This window comes from Spinacia oleracea, chromosome 4, assembly GCF_020520425.1.
Source record: "Spinacia oleracea cultivar Varoflay chromosome 4, BTI_SOV_V1, whole genome shotgun sequence".
NCBI lineage: Eukaryota > Viridiplantae > Streptophyta > Magnoliopsida > Caryophyllales > Amaranthaceae > Spinacia > Spinacia oleracea.
The window spans coordinates 185841695-185856419 of record NC_079490.1 but is presented as its reverse complement, the minus strand read 5'-3'; the positions used below and the strand labels follow the sequence as shown (position 1 = coordinate 185856419).

Below are 14725 nucleotides of genomic sequence, written 5' to 3'. Positions count from 1 at the left end.
GGTCCACCCCAACCCAAACTAAGATCCGCCATTGCCCACTGTACCATGCTATAGAGTCCTATTTATGACCCTCTATCGCGTTAGTTAACTTGAGCCGAATTCGACATGGGATAAGCGAATTTAGGTTAAGTATCGATGAGAAATCTTATTAGTTAATTGTGGTTACGTAGTTTGAAAAGAATTGAGTTTTGCTTTAGTTGAAATTAAGAACAACTATTAGTACATCGAATTGTAGATTAGTTAATTGTGGATACCTAGTTTGAAAAGAATTGAGTTTTGCTTTAGTTGAAATTAAGAATAACTATTAGTACATAGAATTGTAGATGAGGATGTTAAGGGTAAATAGACTGATAGGTAGACCTGTAAAATGGGTCAACCGGGTGTGGTTATTAATTAAAAAAATAAAAATTTACCTTCGGCTCTTCGGGTTGGGTTAATTCAGGTCGGTCACTTTCGAGTTCGGGTTTATAAATGATTGTTTAAAACCTAAAAATTTCGGGTTCGGTTCGAGCCAACGGGTTGAGCTAGAGATTCTAAAACGCGTATTATATTTTCATTAATTTGTGTAAATAAATATAAAAAAAATATGCGCATAAATTAACAAAATTTCATACACAAGTTTATTTAGTTAAATTCAACCATAAAATGACGTATAATTCAAATCAAAATGTTGAATTTAAAGTTTGTTTTGTATTCTTTTTATTGAATTTTAAATTCTCATATGCACAAAAAAACATATATTGAGTACGAAATAGAATAGGTAATCAGTAAACATTTCTTTAAGTATTTTACTTATAATTAATGCTATAAGGAGTATTATACTATTATGCCATGGTTATTTTAATAGTTAATCTATTACAAAGACATGTCATGCTATGATTTTTCCAATAGTTATGACTTACTTCGATCAACTAATTTTCTAGATCAAGACAAATTGGGGAGTATTAATTACACATGTTACCTAGTTTATTGCTGAAATTGTTCATACGTCAATAAACCTTTTTTTTTGAAGGATCATAACTCATAAGTCAATAAACCTCGTGAAACAACTTTGCAACACACATTGGGAAAGTCTAGTTTGCCCCTCTATCCTTCTCCCTACGGCCTACGCCGGCCATATCCAAATTAGACCCGATCATATTGTGCCTAACCCGAAATAATAGATTTTGGATAGAACTTTTAGACTTGTTTTCAGGCCTGAGCCGATCGATTTAATTTTACTTTTATAGTGGCTTTGAGCAACTTGAATTTTTGTTATAAAATTGGTCATACGTAAAAAGGACCTGAAAATCGCTTTTCTTGGTCTGAAATAGCAACTTTTGCGTAGAAAAATTCGGCGTATTTGGCCCAACCCGACACAATGGGTATAATTTTTCGTGTGGCCTAGCCCTGCCCATCGTTTGATCCGGTCTAACCCAAACTGTGAGAAAAGAAGTGTTAAATGAGTAAATAGGAAAGACGACCTAACGTTTAGACCACTTTTATGCACTGGAACCAATTTATTATGCACTTTAACTAATTAGTTAACCACTGAAACCAATAACTTAAGTCTGAAATTTAATTAGTTAAGCAACGAAACCAATTAGTTATGCAACCGAACCAATTAGTTAAATAATGAAACTGATTAGTTAACCAATGGGATCAATTAGTTAAAATTTTAGGAATTTTAGTTAATAATAAGTTTGTTAAAAAATAATAACTATTCGACTCACAAATTTAACTATTTGTCTTTATACCTTAACTATTTTATTATTCAATTACTCTGTAGTTATGATTTTATTACTTTTAGTTATTTTTCATTAGTTTAGTTAGTATCGAAAAAGTGGTCTAACCGTTAAACGATCTTACACAAAAAAAATTTGTTTGTATTCAAGCTGGTTAAGATTAAGTCAATTTTGATTCAGGTTTAAATCAAATATTCAAGTTCATATTTAAATTACATATTTTAAGTCGAGTCAGTTTTGTCGAGTCCAGAGACAGGTTTTGGATCCTCTAGAGTTCTAAAATAACTCTACAAGGTAGAGTTTGAGCATATCAACCATTGAATGAAAAATCAATGGTTCATATATTATCTTTCCAAAAGTTTTCATATTTTTCTGATCAATATGAGCCATTGATTTTAAAATGTATGGTTTAGATAAAACTATACCTTGTACTCCCTCCGTATTTTTTTAAGAGATACACTTGGCCGGGCACGGGTATTAAGAAGAATAATTAAATGAAATAAAATAATAAAGCAAGTGGGGTTGAATAGATATTTTAATAATTAAACATGTGGGGACCATGTCATTTTGGTGGGTGAGGGTGGGGTGGGTTTATGAAATTATTTGTTTAATAGGATGGTGGGTGATAGGATATATTAGATATTTAGATGTATTATTTAATTAGATGGTGGAGTTGATAAGTTACTAAAGATGGCAAATGTATCTCTTAAATAAATACGGCTGAAAAATGCAAGTGTATCCCTTAAATAAATACCAAGGGAGTAAAGTTTTATTAAAACTCTAGAGGATACAGACTCGATGAGACGACGAGACGTTACCCTATCGGGGAAGGAGCGCGTTTTATTATCTTAAAAAATTCTCCACCTAATTTAGGCTGCCCTAATTAGTAATTTTACTTCTCACACTCTCTCTCCTCTCCTCTCTCCTCATCACTCTCTTAACAGCTTCCCCTGCTTTATATACTCCACCTCCTCAACCTTCCACATTGTTCTCTCTCTGTAATTCCTCCTTCATTCAGACATTTCATCAAACACCTTCTCTGCAACGCACTTAACACTTAACCCTACTGAACACTCTCTAAAGCTAACATCAATGGCAGACGGCCATGAAAGAACAGAGCCTGAGACCTCCCAAAATGATACTACATCAACTTCATCTTCTCAAACCCCTTCTGGGTTACCCAACAACAAGCGGAAGAGAGAGAACAGCAAAGACCCAGTTTACAGAGGAGTGAGAATGAGGGCTTGGGGAAAATGGGTGTCCGAAATTCGGGAGCCAAGGAAGAAGTCTCGAATATGGCTCGGTACTTTTAATACACCAGAGATGGCGGCGCGTGCGCATGATGTGGCGGCGCTTTGTATTAAGGGTAACTCGGCGATTCTTAACTTCCCTGAACTGGCTAAGTCGCTGCCTCGACCGGCGTCGAATTCTCCCCGTGATGTTCAGGCTGCTGCTGCGTTGGCCGCCGCGATGGTTTCCCCGTCGCCGTCTCAGTCGCCTGCGGTTTCGTCTTCGTCGTCGGAGGTTAATGGGCCTGAGGAGGAGCTAAGTCAGATAGTTGAGCTTCCGAGTCTGGAGGACGAGGGTGCTGACTCGGCCGAGTCGATGAGTGAGTTAGTGTTGGTTGACTCGGTGGAGGAGTGGGCTTACTCATCGGTTTGGACGGACGAGATGATGTTGCGTGACTTCCTGTATGAATCGACGGCTGACATTTCATTGGCTGATTACGGGGTAGGATATACATATTACTGATTTAATTGAAAAAAAAAAAATGTTGTTCTCTTTTTGAGAGACTGGAATTTTCTTCCTGTTAATACCAAAAACAAATGTTAGTTTCTTTTTTTTTTTTTTTTTTTTTTTTTTTTAAAGTTTTATTTGATAGTTTGTATAAATATACTAGGATAAATGTGTGTTGATATATTTTTTTTGTGTGAAATATCCATGCAAATGTCCAAATGAAAGCTGAGTTTTTTTTTACAAAAAATAATTTAATTTCTTGTGTTGTTCTTTAATATGTGTCATAGACTCAAAGTATAAGTTTCCACCTAAATTTAGGTCCAATTGTTGAGTTGACTAGTTATGTGTTCATTTAATGTTCAACTAAATTGCCAAAAAAATATCATCCCATGTCAAAAGATAAATAGAAATTGCCCAAAAAAAAAGGTTCAACTAAAATCAAATTTGTGGAGTGGAATGTAGAATCATAGATCACATGTTTGATAATACTACATTATTTTAATAGTAATCCATACTACATTAACTTGAATTTACCAAGACTTGTATAGTTGTATGCATGAGAAAAGTAGGGGATTTTTATGAATCCGTGTGGTGCACATAGAGCATGGTGCATCAAAAGAACATATTTGCATAAGCAAAAGAACATGACACTACGACAAAAGAACATGCGATATAATATTTTACTTTTTTCTTATAAAAATAATATGTTATTTTACTATTTATTAAAAACCTAAATAAAAAAATACCCATGTTCTTTTCTCGTAACTAGATGTTCTTTCAATTATATACTAGTGTTCTTAAGGTGCACTATGCTCTATGTGCACCATGGTCCACCTTCTAAATTGTGGATTTTCATACACATTTAGGAAATGTGCACACGGTAGAAAAATTACTTCAATAAACATAAGCAATACAAAATTACAGAGTACTCCATATAACGCAATAAATTAAATTTTTAAATATTTTACGTATGTTGTAAAAATGACTTGTACGTGTACTCTAAATCGCTAATACATTACACTGTATGAATGTATTCTTAAAATTGCCCTTATTGGTCATTCATCCAAAGAAATAAACATCGTCTAAATACCTATTCCCTCACTTTTTCTTCACACCTACCCCGAAAAAGAGGAGAAAGTCCAAATACATGCCTGGCATGTATTTGCAAAAACATGCCAACCCCAAATAAAAAGGTAAATGTAAATGTTAAATATTTTTGGGGGGAAATGTATAACGGAATTGTAAATTTGTAAAACGGGGTGGTGATTTGGCATTGATGAGTTGGTATTGGTATTACAAAAATGGTATTGGTATTACAAAAATGGTACTAAACTTTTTTTAAATGAAATTCATTTTCCTTAAATGGTACTCGTTTTGTACTAAATTTTATAAAGTGGTATTAATGTCACAAAAATGGTGCTAAATATTTTAAAATGGTATTCATATTACAAAATTGGTACTCAATTTTTCTATATGGTATTCATTTTAATGATTATTGATGGCACGTTGGCAAACACACCTCAGTAACGGGATCCAAGTTGGCAAACGGGGTTGACTATTCAACAATTTCAAAATGGCTGGGAAATTACAAACAAGCCCATGGCATGTATTTCATAATACATGCCTGGCTGCGATTTTAACGCCCTCGAAAAAGAGTGCACATAAACGAGGTAGTTGTTTTAAATTCGTAAGCTATCAGTTTGTCGCAATTAGATAATCATAGCTAATTAGGGCCACATTTGTGGATGTTATTGTTCTATTGTTGAGTTAAATGGACCGAAAACAATACTCTATCCGTCACAACAAATGGTCAATAACCAATAAAATGTGAAATAACTTCAATGTATAAGTAATTAAAGGATTTATTAGTTGTAAATAAAAACAAAATGTGATTAATAAAAAATACGAATACAAATCAAAATGGGACAAATCAAAATAGGAGTACCCATGACAACAACAAAAGGTTAACAATATCTTTAAGTTAAGTAGAATTGTTGAAATTTAGGAGTACGAATATTTAATTATTTTAGGAATTATAATCAATTGCATAATTAAAGGGATTGTTGAATCAATGTATTGCGTAATCATTACGTCTTTATGAAATAAAATAATCAATTGAAAACAACAGTGGACTACCGATATGAATATCATACTCCTTTCGTCTCACTTTACTCGTTTTATTTTACTGTTTTTTCTGAGAGATTTTTGGATCAAATGAACGAGGCCGGGAGTATTAATAAACACCGAAAGAGATGCTATTGATTAAATTTACAAAAGTCTTGTGCGCACTAGGTGCACAATAATTGTACACCAAAATAATTTTTATCCATTTTTTGTAATTTTAACCTAGTTTTGATTAACTTTTATATTAGTAAAAAAAACGTTGATAGATAAACATTTTAAATAGTTAAATGATTAATTTTATACATTATTAATGATTTTGAAGAAATAAGTTTTATTAAAATGAAAAAAATTATCACTAAAAAATGGATAACTTCTACATATATAAGCTTAACTTTTAAACATTTTGAGTTAACTTTTACTCTGGTGTACAATATTTATTGTACAACCCTTGTAAACAAGAATTTGTGTTAACTTTATTACTCCCAAGCTAATTATCAAATTTACTAAACAAAATACACTAATATTGAAGTAAATATTTACGTATTTGATCAGTCAAAGTGAGAGACATATCCAAAGCATATCCAAGAAATGATGGATATCCTTTCTTAGATTTGCATCTTGAGATAACATAGTATACTAACAAATGCATTAGCAACTAACACGTAACAAGTAACAACTATGTGCATTTTTACTAAACTTTCCAATATGGCTAATATTATGATAATTTTGCCTTAACCCTTAATCTGGCCTTAAAACGGTCGTCCAAAATGATTAGTAGCAATAATGTATTACCTCGATCTATTTTTTAAAGTTCTTTACACTCATTGTTTGTACGGATCCCAATGTAATATTTAACTACTAATATATCTAGTTTCGTATTTGAAAAAGTTATAAAAAATTGATATTTTGAAAGTAGAAAATCTAATAACATCTTACATGATAATTTTTTATGTATATAATAGTGAGAATTAGTACTACTACCTCCGTCCCGTTTAAATCTGTTCCTGAAAGTTGTTTACACTTATGCTTTATTCTAACTTTGGACATTAAACTTTACTATCCTACTCCTCTTACTATACAACATTTATCACTTTTCACTCAATTTCTCTTATTTTATTCATTTTTCCTTACATCCACCCACATTTGTACACTCCTTTACTTACTTTATCCATATTTTATTACATTCACCCGTCTTTTTACCCATTATTTCCTTGTTGTCTTAATATTTGTGCAAATAGTAACCGTAAAGAACATTATAAAACGGAGGCAATATAATAGTGTTAAATTTTCATATTTTTAGACACATATTCCAAAGCGTAAAAAACTGTCAGGACCTGTGTGAGCAGTAGATTAGTAGGAGCCGTTGGGGTAGTGATGTTAACACTAAAAAAAAGGAAATGGGGGATTAGCAATTCAGCATAGCATAGCTTTAAGGAGACAGCAAAGCATTTAAGAGGATATGATAACGACTTTTACTCGTTTTGGTAATAGTCTTTCTCTTATTGTCTTTTTTGCCCTCTATTTATCCTTTTTACTGCTTCTATTCTTTTGCGCAGTCTTCTCTTTTTTTTATTTTTTATTTTTTATTTTTTATTTTTTATTTTTTATTTTTTATTTTTTATTTTTTATTTTTTATTTTTTATTTTTTATTTTTATTAAAAGAGTGTTCTGGCAAAACTGATAAATATGCCAGACAGCCAGACAGGAAGGGAAGTAAACAGTAAAACAGGGATTTTGACCAAACAATTACCACCAAACATATTCTTCAACTCAAAGTAAATATCGGAGTATGAAATAAATCAGATTATTCACCGGCTGTTTTTAGAGCAGAGGTGACAAAGACAAACTGAGCTGATTAACATGGGCTCGGTCCGGCCAGAAAGTCTCCGGGTTTTGTGCAGAAAATTTTGGCCCGGTTTCCGGGCCCGACCTAGTCTGATCCGGACTTTTTAAAAAATTGTGGCCTTTGGACAACGTAAAACAACATTTTTAGTTATAAATTTGGCCCAGACTGAATGACTCTAAAATCTCGATATTTATAGCTGATTTTGAGGCGCAAAAATTTGGCCCGACCCGACACAACAAGCATATTTTTATGCCCTTGGCCCGTCCCGAACCCGGCCGACTTTTGATCAGGTCTATGACAAATTAGTCGTATGGATCATTTTCGGACAAGGTAACACTAGTGTATGGTGTACCTCAATAAACCCTTTTCTTCAATAAGCGCTCTAATTTACCTCAAAAAACCCTTTCCCCCCCTAAACTCTAAGGGGGCGTTTGGTTCGAATGGGATAAAGGGAATGGAATCAACAAAGGGAATGAGGTGGAAAAGAATGGAAATCCCTTTGATAAAGTGTGTTGTTTGGGTAAAATTGTGATTTTTATTTCTTCCTTCTCTCTCCTTAACTACACCACACTCTGCCATCCATGGACCTCCTCCGCCGTTCCCCATGATTCCGCCGTTGCTCCCCCTGATTTCGCCGCCGCTACCCCTGATTCCGCCACCGCTCCATCGTAATTTCTCCGCCTTCGCCGCCGCTACACCTTAATTTCTCCGCCGCAAATCCACCCACCCCCCTTTTCGCTGCCGGCCATCTCTGTTCTCACTCTTCTTCTCTAGGTCTCACCACCACCATTAAATTCAAGTTTAAGGTTTTAAAGGTCAAATTCGACCTTGAAAACTCTAGATCTAGGGTTTTCATGTTCGAATGTGACCATCTAAAATCATAATCATGACAAGAGATGTATTTCCAAGGTAAAATACTTTCAAAATTCTGGGATTTGAGGGTTTATGGAGGTGGTTTTCGAATGGTGTGTGGCCGGAATTTCGTGACTGTGTCTTTTTCTGGTGGGTTTCGTTGGGGTTTCGAATGGTCAGGTTAGGTTTTTGGTGATGGATGTCGTTTTTGGGGCTGGCATCGCTGGTGGCTGGGGATGGGTTCAAGTGGGCAAGATATGGTTTCGTGGGTGGGGGTGGTGGTGGTAAGGCAGCGATGTATGTGTTGGTTGGGTGGTCGTGGTGGAGGTTCTGAAAACGTTGGTGGTGCTAGTAGGGTAGTCGTATAGGCGGTGCTGACGAGGAGTTGGCGGGTCTGGTTATGTGTTGGTGATGGGGGGAAAGGAAATGGAAATACCATGGGGGGGGGGGGGGGTAAGGTATCAACATAGAGGATTTTGGGGTAATGAGGGAGGTAAAGGGAATGATAGAAATGGCACAACAAACAATAACAAAGGGATTCATTCTTGTTCATTCCCTTTCCCTTTACTGAATACCCCCAACCAAACGCCCCCTAATAGCCAAACATCCCGTAAGATTAACTTGATTCTCGAATTCCGGTTGTGTAATCACTAGTGTATGGTATACCTAAGAATCGAGCAATTTTGTTACTCTCGTTAGAGCCAATTATAAATGGACTTGTTATGTTCACCTTATTTTCATTTATTTCAGGGAAAAATAAGTCTAGATAAGTTCATATAAGATAACTTCAGGAAAAACAAGGGTTTGCCAAATACAATTTATAACTAAAATAAGTTTTGATAAGTTAAATTAAATTATAGATAAGTTCATACTACCTCCGTTTCAAAAAGATCTTTACGCTTTGAAAAATGTGTCTAAAAATCAAAACTTTGACAATAAATTCTCACTATTATATATATCAAAAATTATCATGAGATATTTTGTTAGATTCATCTCAAAATGTATTTTATAAATATTAATTTTTTATAATTTTTTGCCATACGAAATTGAATATTTTAACGGTCAAACATTGCACTGGAGTCCGTGCAAATAGTAAGGCCCTGTTCTGTTCACCTTATTTCCACTTATTTCAGGAAAAATAAGTTTAGATAAATTCAGATAAGTTCAGTTAAGTTCAGATAAGATAAGTTTAGGAAAAATAAGGGTTGACCAAGTACAATTTATAACTAAAATAAGTTTTGATAAGTTATAATAAGTTCAGATAAGTTCAGTTAAGTTCAGATAAGTTCAGATAATATAAGTTCAGGAAAAATAAGTAGAAATCAGGTGAATAGAACGCAGCCTAACTGTAAAAATCTTTTTAAAACGGAGGTAGTATAAAATAAATTCAGGAAAAATAAATGAAAATAAGGTAAATAGAACGCAACTTTAGTAACTATCCTTGATTGAGGATAATGTTAGGGACTTAGGGGCCGGGTGTTACACTTACCAATAGGGAAATATCAATAATATAAGTAGGCTTCGTTAATCCTGTTATTATACGGAGTATTGATTAATAATTGTGATGCGAGTGCAAAATAAGCACTATCATTAACGTGAGAGAGAATCTTCATAATCTCAATGATGTAATAATAAAAATAGACTTTAACTTATTCATCTTTCATTCATAAGGAAGTACAAAGTCAAATATTACTCTTACATACTTTTTCTTTAACCAATTGGGAATAAATAATAATGGAATTAATAAACAATTCTTGTCCCTATATGTAAAACACATACCTAACCATAATTATTTAATTAAGTTTTTTGATTGAGGTGACAATAAATTTTAACTTTTAAGAGAATGCAACAAAAATCATCCTACATTATTGAAGACTATATATGTGAACAATGTATTTATAAAGGATGTGTTTCCTTCACCTTTTAAAAAACAAGTTCCGAGTCATATAAATTCTAATAAGTTCATATAATTTACAATTAAACCTCATCAGGTTTAATTATAAGTTTGCCTCTTAAGTTTACTATCTTGGAATCAAGTCTAATAAGTGTCAATCAAGTCTAACAAGATCCACTAAGTTTCAATCACGTTAACTTCGTTCCACAAGTTTCAATCAATATAACCCAATAAATTCAAATAAATTCAAATAAGTTTAGGAAAAAAACGATACTTCATATTAGTTGATATTTAATTCCAAGCTTACCAACACATAAATTAACTTTAAACATTATTTTATGAATTATCAAATAAAAAAGTTACAACAAAGTGATATTTACAAAATATACTTAGTATATTAACAAAAAGAACCTATATGACCTGATTTCTTAAAATAGTTAAAATAGAGTATGTAAATAACGCAAAATTTTATTCAGACACTTATCATAAATTACACATAAATTACACTTTTCGCATTTCTTAGTATCCGTATTTTTCATCAAATGAGACACTTATTTAGAAGCGGAGGGAGAAACAAATTGGGAAATGAAAAAGGGAATAATTTTGTTTAATTTATTATCCTTCTGCCAAAAAACAAAAACATCAATGGAATCTTTCTTCTACGATTTCCACTATTGCCCATTTGCCATTACTTTCTGTAAATCTTTCTCCTGAGAGAATCAAGGATACTTTATCTAAGTCTATAATTATTTCACCTCATTTTAACTTAAATTAAATTGTATGGACTTATTTTATACAAAGTTATTTGTGTGTTAAATTATCTAATTTTTTATTTATTTAACTTAATTTTATTAAATATATCTGAATTTATTTTATTTAAAATAAGTCAAAATAAGGTGTAATAAACGAACCCAAGCTCTTCGAGCATATTCCATGTTTCCGTATCATACACCTTGATATATGCAAGAATATGACGTGGGAAAAGTGTAGATTATTAGATTGTATACCAAATTACCATAAATTACTGGACCTTGATATTAATTTTAAAATTAATTAGTTCGGTCCAAACTCACATTGATGCGATAATAAAATTGACTAACTGCAATCACCCAAAAAACATATGCCAGCACACAATCTCATTACAAAATTCGTGGTTTTCCTTAAATCCCTTTAATTAAATAGGTATGTTAGCAATGACAACACAAGTAAAGATGACTGTGGGCCGGGTCGGGCTTGGCTTCGTGCCGAGCATACGGGCCGTGGGCCTAACCGTGTCGGGCCCACGTCAGGCCCACGTTGTGCCGGGCCGGGCCGAAAAGTTAAAAATAAGGCCCAGGCTCGGCCCAAGCCCACGTGCTTTCGTGCCGGGCCGGGTCGGGCCGTCGTGCCTCAGGCTAATTTGACTAAATTTAACGTGCTTTACTGTGTCGGGTCGAGTCGTGCCGTGCCTTGTCGTGCTTTTTCCAAAAAATTAAGGCCCACGGCCCACGACTTGGTGCCCGTGCCGGGTCGTACTTTTTGCGTGCTCGTGCCGGGCCGTGCTTTTTTCGTGCCGGGTCGGGCCGGGCTTCGGGCCGACCCGGCCCACAGCCATCTTTAATATTGACAAGTACATACAATTAAGGATGATGTCTTAATATAATGGTCAACACTGAGAATCTATGTACGATATATCTCAGTTGGAATCTTATTTTATACAGACACCCACATTTGTACTTTGTATTTTCCATGTCCCTACTAAAAAAAAATAGATACAGTTTCACGAATTCTGCTCAAGACTCGCTATTTCACAGAAGGCAAGCGGTAAATGAGAAATTGTCCCATATCACACCTATTTTATACGTACAGTAATATACTTTTTATTTTAAAAAAATACTCTCTAAAATATTCAGGCGAATTATAGGCACTTCATCCATATCAGGCAACACCGCAACCCTCCACCGTCATTTTGTATAGTACTCCGTAGTTATACATATGTTTATAACTTATAATTACTAACATGACAACTTAAGGAGTACTTGTGACTTGGAGGTGGTGTACTTGTAACTTAACCAACATAAGTTGGTGGAGTTGGCGGGAAACTCACCTTGTGATTTGGAGGTCACAAGTTCGAGCCCCATCAACTGCGAAATGCTTGGGAGTGGCTCAAGCGATGACCTGCGGATCGGAGTTGGGCTGGTTAACCTGTGCTAGGTGCTGGTTCAGTTAGGGTCCCTTCTTCTTACCTATTAAAAACAAAAAAAAAACTTAAGGGGTACTTATACGCACTAAATGTATAATAAAATATACGGAGTACTAGACAAGTAGATGTCTCTAACATGATCATTATAAACAATTTTGGTGCGTGAGAGCAATGGGGAATGTAAATCTTGAATGTGATTAACAAAACTATCACAAGTTATAATAATTAACAAATCATTAGGCAATAAGGGTAAGCTATTACTCCGTACGTTGTAGTAGGGGTGAGCAAAAATTGGCCGGACCAAAAAAATGGACCGGACCGGATCGAAGGCAATCGGTCCGGTCTCCGGGTCGAGAAATATCAAGTTTCGGTCTTTGGGCCGGACTGATTTTTCCTTAATAAAATATAATATAAACTATTAAAAAATTTGATTCTCTCCTTTAATATGTTGTAAATATTACTATATTGTGATATATTTTATTTTAGCTTACAAAAAAAACATTAAACAATTGGTTTTTATATATATATTTTTTACTTTTTTACCATATTTTTTAGAAAAAATAAAAAATATATAGAAATAACCGGTCCAAACCGGCCCGGTCCCGGTTTTGGACCGATTTTTCCGGTCCGGTCCGGGTTCATTCCAAGCATAATCGGTCCGATTTTCGGGTCTTGAATTATCAAAATTTCGGTCTTTGGTCCGGTCCGGATTGATCTGGTCCGATTCGGGTTTGGACCGATGAACACCCCTACGTAGTAGAGTGTAGTTAAGCAAGGTAGTAGATGATTAATGTAAAATATGGTTTAGAATATACCACAAATGAGTTACATTAAAATTCTAGCTTAGTTATAGCTAGGGGCCTAGGGTTGATAATATGTGCATGGCCATAATAAATGTTAGTTAGGTGGTATGTTAATGTTGATATGAAAATGACAATTAGGAAGCTCAACTCAATGTGTTAAATTAGTAGCAAATATTGGTAGCTAGCTTAGGCCATTGCAAGTGTCCCTTTGAGACAAGGTTACTATATATTGATGTGGCTTGTTTAAGACCTTACTTTAGTTTAGCCTCTTTATTTATTATGTGAGGATTCATGAGAAGAGTGGTTTCTTGTCAATAAAAAGTTAGTTTTATGATGGTTATTATGGCCCTACTTTAAATTATTGTCCAAAAATGACTTGTAAGATGAAAATGACCAATTATTTTGTAAGTATATAGAACCCCACTTTTTTTGTGTGATTGTTTGAAAGAGTCATGTACGGACATCATGAATCTAAGGGGAACACACTTCATTGCACATCAACAGCTAAATATTAGATGTATTGTTCCAAATAGTAAATACCATGTAAATAATTGAACAATTTTGGTTTTGTGACTTTTGTCATTTACAAATATAAGAATGAGGTAATGTTCATGCCCCTTTTTTTTAGTAGATATTGTTTACTAGGAGATATTTTTTAAAGACCAAAGTTTCACACACATATAGGTGGGCGGCGTGCCCCATATTAGATATGTTTTACAAAAACATATCACCGACCTAAACGACAAAATAGGGATAAGACAAGCATTAAAACATGTGCCATTTTTCAAAGAATTAGATGCCATTTTTCAAAAACATATGCCATTTATAAAAAACGGATGCCATTTTCCAAACAAATCTAATTTTGTCCTTTAGCGTTTGTTTTTAGCCTATTTTGTCGTTTAGTGAGGTGATATGTTTATGTATAAACATATCAGATATGGATTTATACTTGAATATAATACTTCCTCCACAGATAGAGGTTTTATTAGTACGTGTATTGTTAGTGTCGATCATACATTGCATGTTATGAAAGATAAGTTGACGCTATTATTATCACACATGACCCAAACCAGGTGAAGAAAACCAATTCAAGATCACCAAATAATAGGCGTCTTGATGAAGTTTCAACAATAACACATACATAAGCAATAGCTAAACCTGTATTTAAAACTCATATGTATCACTCTAGGGCTGCATATATCATAACCGTTGAAACTTGGCTATATTGTTGAGGTGGATAGTGATGAAGTATATTGTTGGTTTTTTGGGCAGGAAGTACACATGTTCAATTCGATCATTATCAAACAACATTTATTTAATAAATCAACAAAAAGAAAAAAAAAATGATGTTTTTCTATACTTAATCATGTAAGAACAAGATCAATAAAAATACATACCTCTTCCATTTCTTTTTAATTGCACCATTTGAGATTTCACGCTTGCCAATGCACTATTTTAACCACTAATATTTCTCATTGTACATTTGAAAAAATTATAAAAATTTGATAATTTGAAAGTATATTTCGAGACGAATCTAACAAGATCTCACATGAATATATTTTT

At 33.8% G+C, this 14725-nt stretch overlaps 1 protein-coding gene across 1 annotated transcript; it reads left to right on the top strand.

Annotated features, from left to right (window-relative positions):
• The first annotated feature begins 2623 nt into the window (after nt 1-2623).
• Nucleotides 2624-3561, top strand: LOC110801733 (ethylene-responsive transcription factor ERF037). The gene has a single exon (XM_022007144.2). The coding sequence runs from the start codon at nt 2817-2819 to the stop codon at nt 3474-3476; it is 660 nt and encodes a 219-aa protein (XP_021862836.1). The 5' UTR covers nt 2624-2816; the 3' UTR covers nt 3477-3561.
• The last annotated feature ends 11164 nt before the right edge of the window (nt 3562-14725 follow it).

What these genes read in the sequence shown, in the direction of transcription:
- LOC110801733 (XM_022007144.2), top strand. Translation starts at nt 2,817, where the DNA reads ATGGCAGACGGCCATGAAAGAACAGAGCCTGAGACCTCCCAAAATGAT.